Genomic DNA, 23319 nt, shown 5'->3' on the forward strand with positions numbered 1-23319 from the left:
AAATTTTGGGGTGGCAGGCAGTGGAAGCAATTGAAAAAAAAAAAGACATTTCAAATTGCTTCTCCTGCTCCGGTTTGGCCTCAAAAATGTGCCCAAATGTGCCTTTCTTGAAGAAATTAGCAAATACCCATCCAGAGGTTTCCCTGAACTTTAGGTGGCAAGACCCAAGTCCTTGATCGGTCCTTTAGCTGCTCTTCCTCCCTCTGAAGCCATAAAACAGCCCAGTCCTGGGCCTGACCATTGGGCCTTCTGCATCAATGTGCAGAAGCACTGCACAGATCTTCCCAGTCTGGCCACCCAGGATCTTTTTACCTGCAGATACCAATAATGGAAACTGGCACCTCCTTCCTCCAAAGGACGAGATCAGTTGCTGGCGGCCCACCCACCACGGACAAGTATGAAGCTGCCAGGTGCTGGTCTACCTCCCCCAGTGGCTATTCCAATTTCTCTAGGGTCAGGCAGGGCCAAGTCTGGATTCACACATCACACTTAAGCCATCATGTGGTTGCCTTGGTTTTTGTTTAACTACTGGGGTTTGTAAACCACTCTTTAAAGCTGAGCAACTTCTGTAAGCCCAGCCAAGTGTACTTGTTCAACAAACCATGGTTAAGCATCTTTCCAAGGTCCAAATCCTGAAGGTAGATGAGGTGCTCTATGGGGGACAGGAAGTTCTCACTTGACAGAGGAAGCACACTGCTATTGAGCTGGCTAGATTGTGGCCAGAAGCCAAACCAGGGGATTGACATGCTAGATGTTATTCAGTCATCCAGAGGACACTCCCCTTTGTACACACTTTTTCTGTAAGCGGCAGAACAGAAAGAAGGGAATATAGGCTGGATCACACTGCAAGCTAAGCCATAAGGTGGTTTGTCTGTCTGTGGCTTAGCATACTGCATGAACAGAAAAGGTGTGCCTTTTTTGCTGCGGCTCCTGCCCTCTGGAACATCATCCCCACCCAGGTGAGGTTAGCTCCATCCCTGTTAGGCTTTCAGAAGGCCCTGAAAATGCAGCTTTTTCAGCAGCCTTGGGGATCCCCTGGGGAGCCTGCACGATGATTATATTGTGTTTAGATGGATGTTCTCTCCTGCAATCATGCTTTTATTTATATTTTTAAGGTTTTTTTTAACAGCTATGATATTATTTTAAATGTTGGTTGTATGCTGCCCAGAGTCACATTCACTGAGATGGGCGGCCATTTAAATTTATAAATATTAAATTAATAACTCAGCCATTCAAATGTGCAAATCATGGCTTCATGCAGTGTGTCAACCTAGGCAACTGTGGCTTACTCAGTAAATCATGGTTAAGTGAACCATGTCCTAGTCTGTCAGGCAAACAAGGCCACAGAGTAACAACAGAATTATTCTGATTGGGAACCCTTGGCTTTCCTGCCTGGAAGCACCTTGCAGTCGTCCTGCCAAGGCTCAGATAAAAAGCAGGCATTGCACTGCTTGCTCCCCAATTCTTTAAGACAAAAGAAGACCAGGATAAGCAGTAGCTCCCTCAAATGGCCATGAGGCAGAGGGGCAGAGAATCCCCCCAGCCTTGTTCAGCAAAGTGAACAAATTCCCCGAAATCCCCTTGGCCATCTTCAGGATCTTACGCTGGGGACAGCCAGGGCGCACTCGTTTCTAAGTTCACAAAAGCAATGGCAGCATTTGAAAGCATCTGAAAGCAAGGGTCTCGCTACCCCACTCTTCCTCAACAACCAAAGGGTCACTGCTGGTGAAAAGTAGAAACCTGGGTGTTCCAGCATAGCCTTGCAGAAAAGTGCTGGGCTCCTCCATGCCTTCCTGGATGAAAGAGCGGTGACAAAACGTGCTATGGGAAGGGCTGGGAAGAACCATGGAAAGATTGTGGTGGTGGTTCAAAGGAACTCAGGAGGAGGGGAGAGGCCGATGGGCATTAAAAGGGCTGGGGGCAGGGGCGGGGTCAGGCTCTTAGAGGGCAGTCTTGTCTAAATCCACCTTGACTGGCAGGAGGCCTGCTTCTTTGTTCTCATCAGCTGGGCAGATGGCAACCGCAATGACGGGGCGTAAGGAATATGGCATAGGTCCATCTAGGTCATCGAGGTACTCCTTGTCTCCATTAATGCTCAGCGGCTAGAAGGAAGGATACAGAATATTACAAACATGCTGTGCTATCATGGAAGTCAGCACAGAGTTCTCCATCTTTGACGGTTTTAGTAGAGGCTGGACAGCCACCTCTCAAGAGTGGTTTAATTGGTTTTCCTCCATGTGGCAGAGGGTTGGACTACATGATCCTGGCAGTCCCTTCCAACTCCATAATTGTGTGAGAGAGGAGCTAGAGCATCCTTCCCCAATATGGTACCTCCCAGCGGCATTCTGTCTACAGCAGTGTTTCTCAACCTTGGCGGCTTGAAGATGGGTGGACTTCAACTCCCAGAATCCCCCAGCCAGCCATGGCTGGCTAGGGGATTCTGGGAGTTGAAGTCCACCCATCTTCAAGCCGCCAAAGTTGAGAAACACGGTGTTAGCCTGTTGCCAAAGGAAACAACAGAGAAACTTTGGGTTCTTGAAGATTGACAAATGTATTTTGGAAAAATCAGGGGCTGAAACAATCTTCCTGCTGTCCAGAACCCCCAGTTACACATGAAGTTCATGCAATCCAAGTTCCTCAACAGTCCTGAAAAAAAAGCCCCCACATACGGTAACGGACGGACCCCACCTCTTATCCGTTTCTCCCTACCTGAGTCTTGACGTGTTGATCCGGTGCAGTCACCAAACTGGCGCAGCTGAGCCAGAGCATCACCATGATGGAAAGGAAGAGACAAGCCGCCAGAATCCAGCGAGGCAGCCCCGAACGCCTGTAACACCCAGAAGCAGCCCCCCCACCCGCCAAGGAGAGGCCACAAGATTACCATGGACGTGAGGGGAGGGGGCTTCAAAGCATCCACATCTACACGAAGATTTTTGCTCTGCTTCTGATTGCAGGTTAACTGTTGATTTCTAATTTATTCTTCCTGTCGATGTTTTGTTCTTTATTGTCTAACGTTCCATAGAGGTTTTTATTGTTTAATTGGGGATCTGACCGGGGGTATCTGAAGGGGATGGTCAAAAAAGTGAATATGGTGGCTGCAACAGTGCAGCCAAAGCTCCGCCTGTTTTTTTAATCTGCGCTGATGCACATTAGAAAAAAAAAGAGTTGGAGCTTTGGTCACACTGTCGCAGCTATCAACTTTTAATTTTCTTTAAACAGTATTTTATAACAAGACTACAAAAGATGAACAGAATCGCAAAGGATAAACAAACAATGGAAATACAGAGAACTAATAAATAAAAAATCTAAACAGAAAAAAAGAAAAAAAAAACCCACAAATTTATTTATTTATTTATTTATTTAATTTTATTTTTATCCCGCCTTTTCTCAGGTTACCGTTCTGCCGTGCACTCAGGTTTCTCTTATCTGAACACTGTCTTGGAAGTGGCTCTTCCTCCTGTCCCTCAAGGCCATTCCCTTGTCCCACTGGGAACAAGGGAATTACGACCCTTACGTTTCATATATTACACATCATATATAAATCACTAGTTTACAAAAATACCTTATACTACTCTGTTATCATTAAATAGGAAAAAAATAACACGATGACACTATTCCATTATTGTAAAATCTCATGGAATCTATGCCAAACATATTGCTGCTTTTTCATGACAATGAAAATGACTTTTTTGACCGTACCCTGTGGACACCCCTGGATGTGACACAGTTAACTGCCAGATTTCCATGGAACTCACCAGTATACAACCTGAATGAATGAATGAATGAACGAACAAACAAACAAACAAACAAACAAACAAACAAACAAACTAAGTGGCTATGGGGAGATCAAGAGGAAGTGAAGGCCAGGGCAGATGAAGGGGCTAGAGATGGAAGCCAGGACACAGGAGGAAGTAGGCTGGCCCGATGTGTGTGTTCTGCAACATGGGTCTTTAGAGAACTAATTTTTCTTCCTCTTTGAAGGCCCCACCTCTAACCTGGTTAGTCCCTCCTATTATTCCAGGCAGCTCCCCCAACCCCCTGCCCCACAAAAGGCCTCTCCCAATCTTCAAATTAGCTCAGTTTCTCATTTTTTGGAAAGCCTCTTAGAGGCTTCATCCAGATTGCTTCCCCAGGACATCACCTTGTTTGTTCTGTGCCCCTGTCTAGCCTTCTAGACCATCTCTTATTTTCATGCTATGTACAGTTAAAAGAAACCAGAAATCACATCCTGCTTGTTTCCCACTGCCTTTTCTAGCCAGAAGAGTGTGTAGGCCACTCTAAGAAATTTTTTCCCCCTCAAATTTTGCACTTAAGCAATCTAAATGCTCTATGAAGAAAAGCTGGATTCTGGAGCTTCAGCAAATTATGCTAACTAAACAAAAACAAACAAACAAATTGTGCACTCATTCCTGCTACTTCTAATGTGCAGATATGAGCCACAAGACTTACATAGTCAAAATACCACATGGATCAGAGCAGTATCAGCAGTAGCCCCAAGGCTGGTAGAATCTTTTTCCCTTAAGGGGAAAAAAACCAAGCAGAACAATTACTTCTGCTATGTTTTCAGCATTGTTGGAAATTTTATTCTGTATACCCCATCTGATTTCTGAGCTGCCTATAACTATTGCTCATCTATGTTCAGGATCCCCCCCACCTCGCCCGTCAGCCTGATACAGTGGCTCCATCAGAGCTAAAAACGTGTAGTTAAAAATCAACATTAAAAATTTAAATGGGAGCTAGGATGCTCAGGAAACCAAATTCCAAGTAAAAGCAAAACAAATTAGCTTGTACATAGCTCAGTTTCATTAATAGCTGCTTACCTAACTACCTGCCGATATTATTCAACCACACTCCTGGCTTCAGAGATTTAAAGGGGCAGTTGCACAGTTTTGAGCACACTGGTGCACTCCTGAGGGCTATGAACTTAACTTAGAAAAAAAAAGGGAAGGGAAGAAGGGAAGGGAAGCCAGCATTTTCCTCAAGCCAAATGCAGATGTTTAGATTATCCTGCCACCAAGAGCTGCTTCACCCCCAGTTTGTCTTGCATCTGATCCAATCCAAATATAGTCTCATTCCCACTTTCTCCAACATCCTCAATTTCCCTCTCTTCCTAATCTCTAAACCGCAAGATAAAAACCCAGAGCTGTATTACTTGGACATGCAGCCCAGGAAATCATGTTCCAGAGGCATCTGAGACTCCACCACAGGCTCGGCTGGGGCTGGACTCTTTGGCTCTTCGATGGGTGGTTTCTCCAACTTCTCCTGAAGGCCTGAAAAGACAAAGAAGAGGCTGTGTGAGACAGAAACACTGAACATATGAGTCAAGAAAGAAGCAGGTTTAAGGAGCTCAGGCTGAGCGCCGGCAAGTTCCTCCGAACACCCAAGATCGTTTAAGAATGGGAAGTGCTGTGCTGAATTGTCCCAGCACGCTGCATCATACCATGGCCAACTGGAGAAATTTAGGAAGCAAACAGCCTTGGACTGGACAGTGATCATCGCTCCTGCTGTTGCTCCCCAGCAGCAAGTATCTAATGGATGCTGGCCTGGATTCTAGAGAGAGCCAATAACCACCAAGACTAATAGGAAGTACTGAGAACCCAGACCTCCATAACTCTGCCCAGTCTGCTTTTAGAAGAGTTTAAATTGGTGCCCATCATCATATTTGATGGCAGCACACGCCAGGGTTTAAATCTGCCTTTGCCAAGAACTCTCTCCTATCAGTCCTCAGTTCCCCCCCCCTCTTTTTCTTTCTTTCTTTCTTTCCTTTTCTTTTCTTTAATTTATCCACCGCCCAATCTCGTTCAACGACGACTCTGGGCAGTTTACAATAAACAAAAGAATAAAAATTCATTATACAATATAAATATGAATAAATAGAAAATACAAAATGTAAAGTACAAAATATAAAATGTGAAGTCCAAGGTGGTCTTAATAGAATTAAGTTAGTTTAGTTTTAACGCAAGGCCTTGAGTCCTACCTAACGCTGTGTGCAAGAAGACTCTCTAGCCATGTCTCCATTACTCTGTATACCTCCTAAGGCCCTAAAACTAGCCTGCCTGGATCAGACTAAGGTCCAGCATTTGGCTTCTTCCAGTGGCCAACCAGATGCAAGCAGGAGATGGAAACATACCCCTCTCTCATCACTGTTGTCCTGCAACTGGTATTTGGAGGCCTGCTGTCCGCCCTTTGAGGTGCGCCAAGTAGGAAGCCGGCATCACAAGGAATGCTGGAACTCTACAGATAGTCTTTGCTGAGCGACTACAGTGGGGACTGGCAACCTGGTTGTTAAGCAAAGAGGTTGCTAAGTGAAAAGTAAAAAGTAAAAATCATGTGACTGCGACTGTGCTAAGGAAGAGTGAAATCACTCTTGCCAGAGAGCTGAAGAGGCTAGGTTCACACAACACGCTTAACCAGATCAAGTAATGTTGTGTGAATGCCTGCATTTGTGCAACAAACTCAGCTTGGTTGGTGTTGATCTTGAGTCAGTTTTTTTCTTCCTGGCTTAACATGTTGCAGAAATCAAGACCATTCAGTTAGTTAGCTTATCGTTCAATGTTCTGTGCTAGCTCATAACGTGGGTTAAATCAGTAACTAAATATAAATTTTACACAGGATGACACATACTACTGACTGTAATATATATGACCGCCATAAAAAATGGTCGTAAAATCAGATCCCATCATGTGATGACTCAACTTATGACCGCAACAACTTATGATGGAAATTCCGGTCCCAACTTTGGTTGTTAAGTCGAGGACTACCTGTAGCTTCTCTTGCCTATACTGTGCTAACTAAATAAAAATTCCTCCTCCTCCTATTCTGTTTTTTATAAAAGGAAAGCCCATCGCCTGCAGAGCTGCCTGAGAAAGCTTCTCCAGATTTTTAGTCGAAATCAGCAACTTTCATCTGATGCTTCAGGTAGCCTCAGCCTCAGCCCCATCCTGAATCCTCACGTTACCTGTGTGTGGCTTCAAGGTGTTGGAGGCGGAGACCGCCCAGGCTTTCTCCGAAACCTCTGACTTGGGTGCCTGGGCCTCTGGGACTGAATACTCAACCTCCGGTTGTGACTGTCAAAAAAAGATAAAAGAAGCTGTTGAGCATTCAGGAAGGTTCTGAAGATCTTCCGGATCTGCTGCATCCTGTTTAAGGAGAGCTGGCTTTCTGACAAGCATGGCTGGCTGGGGAATTCTGGGATTTTAAGAGTCCACATGTCATGAGTACTGATGGTGAATGGGAGGAGGCCACTATCCAGGGGCAAAAACACATGCATAGTTTAGTGACTTTGAGCAGTCATTCAAAGAGACACAGAACAGGCCCGCCTTGACTTTTGGGGTTTATCTGTCTGGGTTTTCCCACGCTTCTTCAGTTTGGTAGGATTGTCTGTCTACTATAGCAATAATAAAGCACTAGAGACTTCTTCCTCATCTCTGCGTGGTTCTTGCTTAGTCAGGACACCACATATTTTAAAGTTGCCAAGGTTGAGAAACACTGGATTAAGGTGTTGTACTAAGACTAAGTTCACCCACAGCCATAGAAGCTCTCTGGGGGACTTGGGGCCACTAACCTTCAGTCCAACCTACTTCACAGGGGTGTTGTGGGAGAAACTGGAAGGACAGGTACTACATATCCCACCTTGAGCTTGTGGAGGAAGTATGTGAAGGACGGGAAGGCAGGCAGGCAGGCAAGCTTTCAAAATATGCCTCCATATGGTTTTATGGCTTGCATTTTTACATAAATATGCTTCACTACGTTGAGTTGTAACTACTGTGAGTTAAAGTTTTAATTATCATTTATTTATTCAAATAGTGGGTTGGAGGGTGGGTGGAGTTCAGTTTCCTTATCCAAAATAGATTCTGCTCAGTGTGAAAATACAGATAGACTAACGCAACTTGTGCTGAGGAAGGGTGAAATCTCTATTGCCAGAGATCTGAAGAGGCTAGGTTCACACAACACGCTTAACCAGATCAAGTAATGTTGTGTGAATGCCTGCATTTGTGCAACAAACTCAGCTTGGTTGGTGTTGATCTTGAGTCAGTTTTTTTCTTCCTGGCTTAACATGTTGCAGAAATCAAGACCATTCAGTTAGTTAGCTTATCGTTCAATGTTCTGTGCTAGCTCATAATGTGGGTTAAATCAAATGCAAATGCAGAATAGAATTCCAATCATTTAGAAATAGCCCCCTTAATTTATTTCAGACTTAAGTTTCTCATTTACTGCAGGTACTCCTCGACTTATGACCATTTGTTTAACGATGGTCCAATGATGGCCTTAGAATGGGTGCTTTACAGTCTGTAAAGCAGTTCCAAGCGTCGCAAAACATCACACCACCACCCCTGCAGTCACATGATCGGATTTCAAGCACTTGGCAACTGGCTTGCATTTATGTGATCGCGTTTTGCGACTTTTTTGCTGTTTTCTGGCAAAAAACGCCCATTGAGGAAGCTGGATGCACTTAACCACCACCCTAAAAATGGTAGTAAAATCAGGTCTGGTTACCGAGTGGTGACTTGCCTTACAGCTGCAATGACTTAAGATGGAAATTCTGGTCCCAACTGTGGTCGTAAGTCGAGGACTGCCTGTATTCTTTTCCTAAATCTCCCCCACCCTACTTTTGCCCTTACTTACTTGAAACACTACTACTTTTCCATCATCTGCCTGCAGATAGAAGGTCCACGTGGAAGAAATAAAACTCTGAGCAGAGCTGACAATATCGTTGCAAAAACTGGAGACTAGGTCAAAGACGGAGAACGAGGCCGGTTTTTGATCTTGAATCTATTGAATTACAAAATGAAATTAGCGCTCTTGAACTCATTCCTTCCTTCCCACTTGGGCCAATTAAATTGAAAACAGCCACTTAAATGGTTGCCTTTGGTGAGCCTAAAGAGGATCCAGATGACCAGATTTGGAAAATGCAGCCCCGGCAGGTAGGAAAAGTTAATTCAGCTTCTATCTGTGCCATGATGTTCTCGGACAAATTTGCAAGTGAGGCGCAGGAGTGAGACTATCCTTAGTTGGCACAACACATTTAACTGGCTCAATAGGAAGAACATCGAAAAGGAGGGGTCAACAGACCGGGTCAACTGTCCCTAGGGGGTTAGATCTAATTTGCTCCATCCATGTAGCTACGTTACAAGAATAGGTACCCCTCATCAACAGATCCATGTTTCTTACCAGATTTAGAAGGAAAAGAACTGGAGAGAAAGTAGCTAACAAACAATGCCATTTGAAAGCTCTCTGGCACACTCTGGCACACGAGGCATACCTCTGAACAGCTGATAGGCTTCAGCAGCCAAGCCATGACCTCACAAAGCCATGCCAGTTCTCTTCTGGTGCATGGCTCAGAGGGTAACAGGCATTTCCCGGAGAAAGTGGGCAGGGAATCTGTATTCCCAAAATAGTGTCTTCTAATGTTAATGTTATTAACATAACATTAGCTCTTTTGGGGGAGATGGGCAGTAACAAAATTTGAACAACAAACAAACAAACAGTTTGTTGTCAGAACCATTGGTAAAAGACTTGACCGGGATAGTAGCTCACTGGGTTAAGAGAGTTGTGGGAACAGGTTTAAAGCTTGCTGTGTCTAATCTAAAGAGGTAGGGACAAGTGCAGAACTCGGGGCCAAACCAAGCCCCATCATCCTTGCTCCGCTGATTCTGAACCACAATCCTGATGAAATTACATGCCCTCTAAGAACACCTGGTTGAGTTACAAAAAGATGGGGGAACAGCAGATTTCAAGGAAGGGTCTGCACCCAGAGAAGAACGCTCTCTCCGGGTGCTGCCCAAACGGTCTTGCACTGTGCTTCGAGATAATTAGCATGAGGGTTTGGTTGGGACTAGGAAGCTGGAATGAGAGCAGCATCAACCTGGCCTCTTAACCTAGGGGCTTGAACCCCAACATCTGAGTTCCTTTATAGGTGCATCCATGGGGAGGGGGGTCAAAAAAGTCAGGATGCCAACCACAACAGCACAATCTAAATCCCCTAACATTTTACATGTGATGGACCTAAAAAAGAGGCTGGGTTTCGACTCCATGGCTGCAGCCGTCATCTTGACTTTTGACCCTCCCTGCAGATGCCTCTGAATGCTTGGCCAAATCTTGCCTCCCAACTCCCTGAATGTGCTCTGTGCCCACTGCCTCTGTATCTTGAGTTCTGGGCTGCTTTGTGACCAGATTGCTTCCTGCTCTTCCTATTGGGAATGAAGTTCAGAAATTCCTGTCCCCTGGCATGCATGAAGGGGGGAAAGCGGTCAAAAAAGGCAAGATGTGGCAGTGCAGCTGAAGCCATGCCCCTTTATATGTGTGAATATGTACAAAGGGACAGGGTTTCAATCATGCTGCTGTGACCATCATCTTTCTTGTTATTCCCGCCCGGTAGCTGCTGGAGCTATTTCATCATGTTTCAGTTTGCAAGTTTGTTCTCAATGCTTAGAACAGGACTCTTCTCTGGGAAAAGTTGACCCCGCAGTCCTGCAGGCTGGGAGAAAGAGGTCCAAACGGCATTCAAAGACCCCGCTTTAATTACTTCACTAGCAAATGGGTGCTAGAATGTTGGCTTTTTCCTGTATGCCCAAAAGGCAGACCACATGAAGAGATCACCCACCAAGCTGCCTACTGCTCCTGCTGAAAGCTAGTCTGCGGGATCCCAATCCTCCATTTCACTGCCTCTGTGTTTGGATTTGCTCCTGAGTAACCACAAGCTAGCACATAAAGCTCCCTCCCTCCCTCCGTTTTCCTCTCCTCTCCTCTCCCTTCCTTCCCTTCCCACCCTAGATCTCCTGCCATATATTTTGATAGATGCAGGACTGAAACACTTTCTGAATATTTTTGTTCTGAACACAATTTTCCACCACTTCACCCTCTCCCTGCTCCATCCACCCCTGGAGAATCTGGCTTCTCTGCTTAAAAGAAATCCTTGGGCTCCTCTGCCCCCTGAAACACTGGCCCGCCTGTGACTTTGTCCAGATACCACACAGCTAGAAAGAAGGCTGAGCCAAAAAGCAGGGAGCTTACAGCCTCTGAACTGACAAGCCCGACATTTCACGCACGGGGGTGCCATGCTGCGAGGGCGGCCTGCTTTGGAGCAGACCACCTGGGTCTTTGGGTAATTCTTCCCTCTCCTGGTTTTCTTGTCCCCGAGGAAAAGGCCAATTATAAATGACAATCATATTTTAAAAGAGAGAAAGCAGCAGCTTTAGAGAGCTTTTTCCCCCCTATTCAGACATTTACCCTTCAACGGAATTCTGCACCTGGGAAGCAAATTCTCTGTCTCTCTGCACAACTCTTCTTCCAAGCCTGGGCCGTGAAAAAACAGTTCCATGTGTCAGGACTTCCCCATCCTTCCTATTGGGAGGCTCAGCTATTCCAGCTGCTTCTCTTCCGGAGCTTGAAATCACAGACTTGCAAGATTCTGTTACTGCAACCTCACAACAAAGGTAGAGTTAACATTGGTGCTTCTTGTCTGGACTACCTTGAAGGGTTGACATCAGTCTTTCAAGTCTGGAAGTACATCCCCCCTTCCTTCCCTTTACAGTCCAATAGACCAGGGAGGGCCCCTTCTGAGATGTTTGCCACGTCCCCTTTCCTTCTGTGGGCCCAGCCGCCTCTTATCTGACCCTTGCCCAGTCTGTGGCTGGGCTGCTGCTGCTGCTCCTGTCTCTTAAGAATCTTCTCACAGACCGTTACAACAAATGATCAGAGGGGTATCTTTGCACCACAACGATATGGACGAGTCCTGTATCAGCTGAAAAAGGAAAAAGTGAACCCCTAATGGGAGAAGATGGTAGGATGGTCCTACTTTGCTCTGGTCTTCTTCCCAAAGGGGAACGATGTCTAAGCAAAACAACTGGCATGTCAACCCAAGGTAAATAAAGAGATGGTCAGGCAGCACTTAGCTACTGTGAATGAGTTTAAACCTCCAGAGCCAGACCAATTCCATCTGAGAAGCTTGAAGCTCCTCTCTGGAGGACACAGTTCCCAAGAATAGCAAAAGGGTAAATGTTGTTCTTTGCTTCGAAAGGAAAAGAAAAATAGACCTAAATAATTAACCAACTGAATGGTGATACCAGGCAAAAGTCTGGAACAGCTTATTCAGCAGTTGGTTTATGAACAATTAGAAACTAATGCCTTCCTAGGCGGAAGCCATCATGGGTCTATTAAAACAAGCCATGCCAAACCATCCTGATCTTCTTTTCTGTCAGATAGTTTTGTTGACTGTGAGAATGTGGTGAACACAGAGTACCTTGACTTCATCAAAGCATTCCACAAAATATTTCATGAAATCCTAATACAGAGTACAGCATGGCCAAACATTAGCTGAATTATGCTACAGGTAGTCCTCGCTTAACAACTACAATTGGGACCAGAATTTCAGTTGTTAAGCGAAACAGCCGTTAAGTGAATCCGACCCAATTTTATGACCTTTTTAGCAGTGGTCATTAAGCAAATCACCATGGTCATTAAGCAAATCATGTGGTTCTCTATTTTGATTGCTGGAAGCTGGCTGGGAAGGTAGAAAATAGTGATCACATGACCATGGGACGCTGTGACAGTTGTAAATGAGAACTGGATGCCAAGCACCCTAATTGTGATCGTGTGACTGTGGGGGCACTGCAACGGTTGTAAGTGTGAGAACCAGTCGTAAGTCAGTTTTTTCGGCACTGTTGTAAGTCCGAACCGTAGCTAAACGAACAGCTGTTAAGCGAGGACTACCTGTACTTTTAGACAGTCACAAAACTGGTTGGATATTCATGCCTAGCAAGTATACGTCAATAACTCTGCATCAAGGTGGAAGGAAGTGTTGAATGGCATATGCAGGGCTCCATTCTAGGCCTTCTGCTAAATGACTTGAATAAGGGGATAGAAAATGCATTTATCCAGTTTGCAGACCAGACAAAGACAGGGAGGATAAGAAGCCCCTCATAGGGCAGTATCGAGGTTCAGGAGGATCTTGATAAACTGAAGCAATGGGCAGAAGCTCACAAGATGCATTTCAGCAGGGAAAACGGCAAAGGCCTCCATCTGAGTACTGCAGTCAGTCAGTTGATTTAAACAGATTACACAGCCAAACAAAATAACAATATTATTTTAAAATATCCCAAACTATAGAACTTTCTTAATCATATCCCTCAGTGTCCTTATAAACATCAAATCGCTTCCTTATTCTGATAGCACCAGTTAGAAACATTGCCACTGCTAAAGTCACCTTGGGAATTTGATCACAGAGAAGCTATTTAATTTAACATTGATTTGAATGTCCAGGAAAAGAAGTTAGAATAGGATTAACCAGATCATTACATGAACTAAGATAAAAGCCAAAACAGAGTACATGCTCCACTGCCTCTATATCATGGTTATTACAGGGACACACTCTTTTGGAGGGCCTAAGCTCCTCTGTATTCTCCACATAACATCTGCACATTTTACTAGGAAAAATCAAAGGCGTGAGCATGAGATGGTGGGTTGGGGGAACCATACTAGACATCAGTACATACAAAAAGGATCTGGGTGTCTTGGTGTATTAAAACCTGAACAGGAACCAACAGTGGGATGTACAGGTAGTCCTTGTTTAGCAACCACAGCTGGAACCGGCAACTCAGTCATTAAACGAAGCAGTCACTAAGTGAAAGTGCAGCTCTGCTTATGAACTTACTTCAGCTTTCCTTTGCTGTACTGACCTGCAAAGGTCATAAACGCAAGGAATGGTGGCAAAGTTACTTTTTCATCACCATCCTAACTGCAAACAGTCGCTAATTGAGGCAGTCACTAAACGAGGACTAACTATCCACAAAAGAAGAGAGGAAATGCAATTGTAGGTGATATCTGCAGAAGTATAGTATCTAAATCAAAGGAAATCCTTGTTCGTCTCTATTCTGTGTTGATCAGACCACATCCAGTTCTGGGGATTGTATTTGAGGAGGGACACTGATAAACCAGAAGAGGAAGCAAGATGATAAGGGGCTTGTTAGCAAAAACTTATGAGGCACTGATAGAGGCTTTAAATACAGGTAGTCCTTGCTTAACAACCACAACTGAGACCAGAATTCTGGTTGCTAAGCGAAGCAGTCATTAAGTGAAATCTGACCCAATTTTACCTTTTTTGCAGTGGTCATTAAGCAAATCACCGTGATAGTTAAGTGAATCATGTGGTCATTAAGCAAATCATGTGGTTTCACATCGATTTTGCTTTCCAGAAGCTGGCCAGGAAGGTCGAAAATGGTGATCATGTAAGCACAGGATGTTGCAACAGTCATAAATGTCAACCGGTTGCCAAGTGCCCAAATCGTGATCATGTGACCATGGGGACGCTATGATGGTCTAAGTGTGAGCACTGGTTGTAAGTTGGCTTCTCCAGCACTGTCATAAGTCTGAACCATCACTAAACAAATGCTCATTAAGTGAGGACTACCTATATGTTTAGTTTGGAAAAGAGAAGATTGTGAAGACTTGATCACCTGTCTTCAAGAGTCTGAAGGGCTGCAGAAAGTAGACCAGAATTGCTCAGAGTTGTCCCAAAAGACAAGACAAGAAATAACAGGTTTACATTACTGGGAACTGGACTTTGGTTTTATTTATTTATTGTATTTAAAAGATTTGTATGGCCACCCACCTTAAAGCACAACTCTGGGCAGCTCACAACAACAATAAAACCCCCAAACTATAAAAACCATAAAACTGCAAAACACAACCCACACCCAGCGCTTCAGTCATCCCGCTGGGATGCCCCAACAACCAACCCAAAGCATCCTCACTCCACCTCAGTGCCTGGGTGAAAAGCCCGGTCTTGATGGCCTTCTGGAAGGCTCAAAGATCGCCAGTGGCTGATGCCGGGTGGGGGAGGGAGCGAGGGGGGTTGCGAGTGGCAGGGAGGCCCAACGCAAGTGGGGTGGGGCTTGGGGCGGCTGCTGCCAGGCATGGGAGGTGCGCGAGTGGCCAGGGAGGGTACGCAGGCACGGGACGCTTACCCGAGCAACTTGCGACCTTCCCTGCTGGCTTCCCCATTGACTTTGCTTGTGGAAAGCTGGCAGGGAAGGTTGCAAATTGTGATCACGTGACTGTGAGACGCTGCTACTGTCTAAGTGTGAGTTGGTTTCCAAGCGCCCAGATCATGATCACGTGACCGTGGGGGTGCTGGGATGGCCAGAACTCTGAGGACCGGTCATAACCACCACTCATTCAGTGCCGTCGTAACTTCAAACGGTCACTGAACGAGGGGTCGGTAACTGAGGACTACATGTATTTACCGTATTAAAAATTAAAATGGACTAATTTGCTGCTGCTACCGCTTCTCATGATTGTTTGATGGGATGTTGTATTATTTTTCAACATAGGCTGGCCAATGATTTTGTTGGACCACACTTTAAGAAACCCTGGACTAGATAATCTCCAAGTTCCCCTCCCAGTAGTAGTAAATTTCTGGATAATAGTTACTTAGGATAAAGGTCAGGGGTAGTTGATAAAATCTTTGTCGCTTTTCTGCAAATCACAGACAGACTGATTTAGATTCTACCCTACCTCATATCTTCTTTTTCTTTTAACCTCTTTTTAAAAAATTGTGAAGGAACTTTCTATCATATATGGTATCCTACCCCATATCTTGAATGGAATGGATCACAGATTGCCCAGCTTCTCAGACAAAACACAACAAGCCCATGACTAGCCTGGCAGCAGTGATGCTGTGAGTATTTATGTGCTTTAGCCTCCCCCCGCCTTTGTCCTCCCCCGGCTGCCTCTGGATAGCAGTTATAATCCGAGAGATTCTAGCAGCCCGTTTCCACCCACTTTGTCCGCAGCAACAGGTGCAAAATGAGTCACAGGCAGGCCAAATTCTCCTAATCCCAGCCAGTTATTTGCTCCCTTCCTGCCTGCAAGGCATTTAACTTCTGCTTGTGGGATTCCTGGAGGCCACTGTAGAAAAAAAAAATGCTGGGCTAAAGGCCTGTGGCTGTCCAGCAAAGCTTTCTAGATCTTCTTCAGCACCAGAGGTCAAAGCCAGACCCCTGAGGCAGGCAGGCAGGCAGACCTTAGCATGTCTTTTGTCCTAACAGCCAGGAACCACGCTGAGACAAGGAATAGGTCTCTAGTGTTTATTTACTGCTACATAACAGAGAATCCTAACAAACTGAAGAAGCGTGGGAAAAACCCAGACATATAAACCCCAAAGACTAAGGCGGGCCCGATCTGTGTCTCTTTGAATGGCCACCTAATTCCTCAGTACTACGCTTACAGCCTGGATGGGAGCCCCTTCCTGCTCGCCATCCTCACTCATGACATCTTTGGGGATCAGCTTAATACAACGGCTGTTTCCTCCCCAGCCCAGCAAACAGCAATACCAAATTTTGAAACCAGGCCTGACAGCTGCCGGCTTAGTAATGTGTATCCACCAGGCTGAATAATCACAGTGTAAACAGAAAGGTCTGCAGGGCCTGCATCCAGATAACAAAAAAGCCTTATTATTTTACTTGGTCTGAGTTAGATTGTAATGATGCTTTTCATCCACCCAATAACCGCTTTGGCAGATTACAATAGCAACAGTAAAAAAAAATGTTTTTAAAAACCCAATAAATTAATAAGCCAAACAGGAAAGATCACACCCAGAAGCCACTTCTCCAGCCTAAGGTCACCATTTAAATAAGTCAGTAAACGAAGGAACAGGAATGTTGTTGCTGAAAAGATATCAAGGGAGTCACCCAGTGGCCTATCTTAGGGAAGGCATTGCTATGAATGAGGCCCCACAGGGAAGGCCTTCTCCAGGGCATCTGTGTGGGGCCAAAACCTGCACAATAGCAAGGATGGCATTGTGACTAAAGCCCCACCTTTGTGGTATACACGTGCAACACTCGTTCGTGTTCAGAAGGGTTCAGGGCTTCTGCTCTGCGTGTGGAAGGCACCAGGTTCACTACCTATGTGCTCTGTTTATGGATGGATTTAGGGTGGTTTTTTTTTAATTTGAAGTATCACTTAAAATGTACCTGGCAAAAACATCTAAGAGGCATTCCTCCTTTTCCCAAAACAGAAATGCCAATTCTTAAATGGTGTCTACCGTAAAATAGGGGGAAAAAGCATATTCTCGGTGTTTGGAATGATCCTAAGCCTACAGCATATAAATTTAATGTATTCAGTACCCCTGTTTCTTCAACATACAGTATTTAACTCAGTCATAAATCCAGATTTCTTTGTTGGTAATTCACACTCACTGGGACAAAAATACAGGTAGTCCTTGACTTACGACCACAATTGGGATTGGAACTTCCGTTGCTAAGCAATGTGGTTAAGTGAGTCGCGTCCAATTTTACGACCCCTTTTGCCACGGCCATTAGGTGGATCACCATGGTCATTAAGTGAATCATGCCGTTCCCTATTGATTTTGCCTGTCGTAAGCAAAATCATGTGACCCTTGGGATGCTGCAATGGTCGTAAACACATGCTGGTTGCCAAGCAGCCGAATTTTGATCACGTGATTGTGGGGACGCTGCAACGGTCATAAGTGCTAGGACTGGTTGCAAGTCACTTTTCCCAGCTCTGTCATAACTTCAAACGGTTGTTAAATGAATGGTCATAAGTCAAGGACTACCTGTAACCATTTGGGGAATAGACCCCAATCACGTCTCCAGGACATGCCTGCTGTCCCATAAGCCCTTGCACCAGAAGAGTATTAGCAAAGCTTTGTTAGGCCACTAGCCCTTCCCACTGGCCAGCCAACCAGCCAGTGGTAGACTCGGCTTGCCCACTGTAGCCTATCAGTGCTTGGGAGGTGTGTTCTGTGCTGCCAAGCCTTGGCAGCAAGTTCTGTACTAGAGAGCCTTTCTTGTGGCCACTCGTTCTCTCCAGCTTGTTTTCTCAGAGGACTATAGCTTTGAAAGGGGTGGATTGATAATCTTATGGCACCAGCGACTGTATGAAGCTAGTTTCAACCCTAAATGATGGAGTCTATTTTGAATTAAATTTAATCCTCCAGCATTTGCTTGACTGGGTCAATTGGTATTGCTGCAACATATGAACTCCTTACTGATGCAGTTAAGATGTTGCAGGAACAAGACTAATGTATACATCAAAACCATAAAATTAATTGACTGAGGCATCAGTGTTAGCCCTGCGAGGTAGTCCAGACAAGAATCACACCCAGGAGTTCTAGCTCTATCTTTATTGTAAGGTTACATTAACAGAATCTTTCAAGTCTGAAAGTACATCTCTCCCCCCTCACCTTTACATCCCAAGAAACCAGGTAGGGTCCCTTCTGAGATGTTTGCCATGCTCCCATTACTTCTGTGGGCTCAGCTGCCTCTTATCTGACCCTTGCCTAGTCTGGGGCTCTCCCTCCTGTCTCCCAAGGTCATTTCCACATAACATTACAATCAGCAATCTAAACCACATATGCTGATGTCCCTGACACTGTTTTTTTCAACCCATACATGTCCCTCACCCTCTTTGCATAAATCTATCTACCTTCATGCCTGAATTTAGATTGTTCTTCTACTGAAGTTTTCTCCTAATTTAATTCCTGGTTTTAGGGCAGCTTTACCATTACAACCTTGCTAATTTTTTTTCAGGCCTTGTTCCTACCACAAACCTATCCCAGTTTACACTCATCTAGTCATAGAACCTTACTGGTGATTTTGGCTGCACAGAATGACACTTACTGGGACATAAATCACTATTTGGGGAATACGGAGTCACCCCCATATTTCTAGGAAATATCTAGTTTCCATGAGCCTTGTTTGGGAAAGATGTTCTGTGGGGTCACACTTTGGCAGTGAGGACACTGACTGAGAAATCTGCTTTTCCGTAAGTTCATCCTCTCCAACTCTTTTTACTGGAACAGGAGGGAGATAAGTGGCTTTGCACAGCTAGCCCCTATTTCTCTTCTGATCCACTAAAGTGTGTTATAGTGAGACGGCCACCAAGAGAGGAAGCTGTGACAAGAACAGCATCCCTGCTCATGTGCAGAGTACATTTCCTTCATCAGCATCAGAACCCTATTCAACCCCCCCCCAACTCTCAGTTAGAAAGAGGAGCTTTTTAAGCTGATTAAAACCCTGTCATTAGATGATGGCATAATATTTAATAATAATCTCTCTCTCTCTCTCTCTGGTCATCCTCTGCATTCTGGGTTTAAAAGCCAGCGTTACCATTTTTTCTTCTCTCCTTTCCATTTCTGGCAGCTGTGTCTTGCATCCGGTCGTACAGCCAAACTGCTCCTCCCCGCCGATGTAGGCTTCCATACAGGCTATGGAATCCGAGAGAGAGGGAAAAAGGAACAATTCAGCACAGGTGGGACAAAATTCAGGCTTTGGAAATCAATTGTGTTCCTACCTGAAACCTCAAATCTGGTCCAGAAATGCCAACCAAATGCAAAATTGTGGCTCCAGCATCAGCCATAATTGCTTTCTTCAGCCTAATGCACTGGATTTCAACTCCTATAAGCCGTATCTAGCATGCAGCACATTCCTTCATCCTGTAATCTATTTTACTTATTTAAGTAATTATTTGTTAGATTTAAATCCTGCTTTTCCTCCAGGAGCTTAAGGTGGTTCACATGGGGTCCTCTCTTCATTTTAGTCCACAACAGCCCTGTGAAGTAGGTTAGGTTGAGAGAGGGACTGGCCCAGAGTCTTCCAGGGACTTTATGCGGCTGAGCGGGGACTTGAACCTGGGCCTCCCTACTCCTACCTTCACCCTACTGCCTCTCTAGTTACATTTACGGAACTCACTGTCACAAGAGGAGGCAATGCTCACTTAGCTTTGATGACATTAAAAGGGAATTCAGCAAGTTCATGGAATCTATGTTTATATCAAGCAATGGGCTGGAATGGTTAATGGAGCCTCCATGTTTAGAGGCAGCAGCCTACATCTGGAAAGAAGATGGTAGAGACAAGTAATAATTATTTCCTTTACGCTCTGCTTCCCAGAGACACAGTATTGGAGGCAGACAAGTTGACAGGCCTTCAGTCCGATAGCGGAAGATGATTTCCTGGGTTCTCTAATAAATATATCAGCACCTCGTGACAGCTAGATGGTGCTCAGTTTTCAAAGGCCGTCTACATCCGAATAACCAGCTGCTGGAACTCCAGAAGAATGCGGCTGGCCTCTGTTGGAAACAGGTTGCAGGGCAGATGGGCAGACAGTCCTGTCCAGCAGCTCCTATTAATCTAGCCCCCCTTGGGAACATAGGAACTGGAGGTCCCACAGGCCTCACTTTCCAGATCGGATGGAATTTGTCCCATTTTAAAGAAAGGGCATCCCACTTTTCAACCAGGCCCCCGGAAGAGTTATCAAAACCATTCGTGTATGCAAAGCAAGCCTTTTGAAATAACCTCTCTTCTTTCAGCTTTGACAGGTTTAGGCTGCGGGAAGAAACTGCTTCATTCCTCCTGCATTTTCCATTATCCTAGGCTGTTGGTGGGAATTTGTGGCAGCAGCTCAAAAAGAAGAGAGAGAGATGACCCTTCTAAGTGGGGGAAAGGGTCTGGATAATGTAAAAGAGGGGAGGGGGAGGAGAGGGGTGTGGATAAAGGAGGGGAGGGGGAGGAAGGAAAGCAGGAGGAGGGACACACAATCACCGCCTTACCCGATTCGCACTCGGCTCTGGTTGCATTCAGCTCAGCAGTGGCATCCACAAAATGACAGATGGAAAACAGCCGGCAGCCCCGGTAACAGGCGTTGAGAATAGCATCCTGGGGGAGGCAAAGGAAATTGAAGGGAGGAAGGGAGAATTGAGATGACACAACTGCAATCGTATTTCTCCAAAATACAGTTTACTTAACACAAAACAAGGGTTCACAAAACACGCTCTCCAGAGGCTCTATTTTTTGACACCAGTGCACAGAATCATAGAACCAGGAGGTTATTTGGACTGACCCCTCTGCTTAGGGCAGGATCTACAGGGCAGGTTGCAACTGCAGCATTCCTAATAGGGGGTTGTGCACTCATTTCTTTAACAGTAAAGGAGACCCTGTCCCTTTCAGAGGCAGCTCTTCCATTGCCAAAGAGTGCTTATTTTATCTATCTATCTATCTATCTATCTATCTATCTATCTATCTATCTATCTATCTATCTAATTTCTATCCCGCCTTTATTTTTTTTATAAATCACTCAAGGCGGCAAACATACCTAATGCTCCTTCCTTCTCCTATTTTCCCCACAACAACAACCCTGTGAGGTGGGTTGGGCTGAGAGGGAGGGACTGGCCCAAGGCCGCCCAGCTGGCTTTCATGCCTAAGGCGGGACTAGAACTCTCCTACCACGCCTGATTGGCTCTTGGGCTGAGAGAGAGGGACTGGCCCAAGGCCGCCCAGCTGGCTTTCATGCCTAAGGCGGGACTAGAACTCTCCTACCACGCCAGATTGGCTCTTGGGCTGAGAGAGAGGGACTGGCCCAAGGTCACTCAGCCTGCTTTCATGCCTGAGGCGGGACTAGAACTCTCCTACCATGCCTGATTGGCTCTTGGGCTGAGAGGGAGTGACTGGCCCAAGGTCACCCAGCCGGCTTTCATGTCTAAGGTGGGACCGGAACTCACAGCCTCCTGGTTGCTAGCCCACAGCCTTAACCACTAGACCAAACTGGCTCTCTTATGGCAAAGACATTTCTCCTAATGTTTCCCCTGAAATTTCCACCTTCAGTTCTGGTCCTTCCTTCTGCAGCCCCCAAATACAGATCTGTTCCATCTTCTGCTTAACAGTCCCTTAAGCCTGTGTTTCTCAGCCATGGCATCTTTAAGATGTGTGGACTTCCACTCCCAGAATTCCCCAGCCAGCATACTGGCTGGGGAATTCTGGGAGTGGAAGTCCACACATCTTAAAGTCACTAAGGTTGAGAAACACAGATTTAAATATTTGAAGAAAGCTATGATACAGAATAAGAAGTGAGGAACCTGTGGCTCCCTGACCAAATTTGCCCCCCCAAATTTTGGCACACACTTGCTGGAAATTGATGGTATGGTCCCCTGCTATTAAAATACACACACACACACAATTTATTTCTCAGATTTATATCCTAACTTTCCTCCAGGCAACAGAGATAGGATTCCCTCCTCTCATTTTTCCACTCAACAATCTTGTTAGGTTGGGTCAAAGAAAACTAGCCCAAAGTCACCCAGGATGCTTTCATGGCTTAGAGTGGACTTGAACCTGGGTCCTGATCTAATATCTTATTTTGAAGCAGGAAGCACATCAAAACAGTAATGTAAGTATTAAAGTAGGCTGAACTTTAAAGACATAGTAATGCAAGCTTTAAAATAGCAAAATAATAAAATAATGTAGCTTTAAGATAGTAATGTAAGCTTTCACATAGCCTTAACAAGCTTTGAAGAAATAGAAGAAAATTCACACCAACCCCTCCAAAAACACCATATTAAAAAAAAAGGAAATTCCTAGCTGCAAATGGCGATATGTTGAAACAGCATACTCACTTGGGCCAGCCAAAAACCTGCAGTTGCATTCACACATTATGTTGAATCAGGTTAGTGCTATCCCACCCATTTTGCATCATAGCTTCACCCATCCTAACTCTTGCTACCATGAAAATATTGAAATATGCCTGTACCTCCAAAAGGTCAGCCCGATTCATACCCACACAGCCAGATTCTTGGTTTTCTACCATAACAAAAATAACAGGACCTAGTACCGTTCTGCATAGTTTGACAGGTGATAGGTCAGCAAAACAACAATAAAAACTTGCAAGATAACCTGAAACCTGAGAACAAGTTACTCCATTGATTTAACCATGGTTTGTGGAACAAGCTATGGTGGCTTAATTTATATGTATCACTGACATAAACCACCGTTCACAAACTAGAGCGACAAAGTCCATCCCTCAAACTCAGTCTTAGCCGAGGTTAAATCAGCTTCTGCTATAGAAAGGAAATCGAGCCAGTCTACCTTACAGGCTTGTGGTAAAGCTACCGCTTGGCCATGCAAGATGGGTTCCAACCACATGCTGAAGCCCAAATGCAGATGAAGAATGAAGAATTGCTCTATTCATGCAATAAGTGATGCCTCCCCCACCCCCAAATAAACCATTTACTATATAATAACATGCTAAGTCAATGGCCAGATGCTCACAAAATGCTGACCCACTAACTAGCCAATTCCACTTTGTGTCAGCCCTTCAAGATAGTCCAGGCCAGGAAACCAAAGTTGGGAATGCTAATATTACTTTAGTAACGGAATCTTGCAAGTCTAAATGCGACTCTCCCCTCCCTGCCCTTACATTCAATAGAATTAGGGAGGGTCAAGCCCAAGATGACTTCTCAAATTACACGCTTGCTTTGGACTCAGGTTTCTCTTATCTGACCATTGTCTTGGTTCTTCGGAATTATTCTCA

At 45.0% G+C, this 23319-nt stretch overlaps 1 protein-coding gene across 1 annotated transcript in view; it reads right to left on the bottom strand.

The window, feature by feature from the left end:
* Positions 1 to 775: 775 nt before the first annotated feature.
* The window catches only part of TMEM59L (transmembrane protein 59 like), a 39337-nt gene continuing 16793 nt past the window's right edge, over positions 776 to 23319 (bottom strand). The window contains exons 2-8 of the mRNA XM_063290833.1: positions 20567 to 20672; positions 19128 to 19225; positions 8626 to 8772; positions 6959 to 7067; positions 5153 to 5270; positions 2710 to 2827; positions 776 to 2102 (exon numbers count right to left, since the gene is read on the bottom strand). Coding sequence (XP_063146903.1) covers positions 1941 to 2102; positions 2710 to 2827; positions 5153 to 5270; positions 6959 to 7067; positions 8626 to 8772; positions 19128 to 19225; positions 20567 to 20672 — 858 coding nt within the window. The 3' untranslated portion in view covers positions 776 to 1940. The remainder of the gene's footprint in view (positions 2103 to 2709; positions 2828 to 5152; positions 5271 to 6958; positions 7068 to 8625; positions 8773 to 19127; positions 19226 to 20566; positions 20673 to 23319) is intronic.

The sequence above is a fragment of the Candoia aspera genome, chromosome 1, assembly GCF_035149785.1.
Source record: "Candoia aspera isolate rCanAsp1 chromosome 1, rCanAsp1.hap2, whole genome shotgun sequence".
Taxonomy (NCBI): Eukaryota; Metazoa; Chordata; class Lepidosauria; order Squamata; family Boidae; genus Candoia; species Candoia aspera.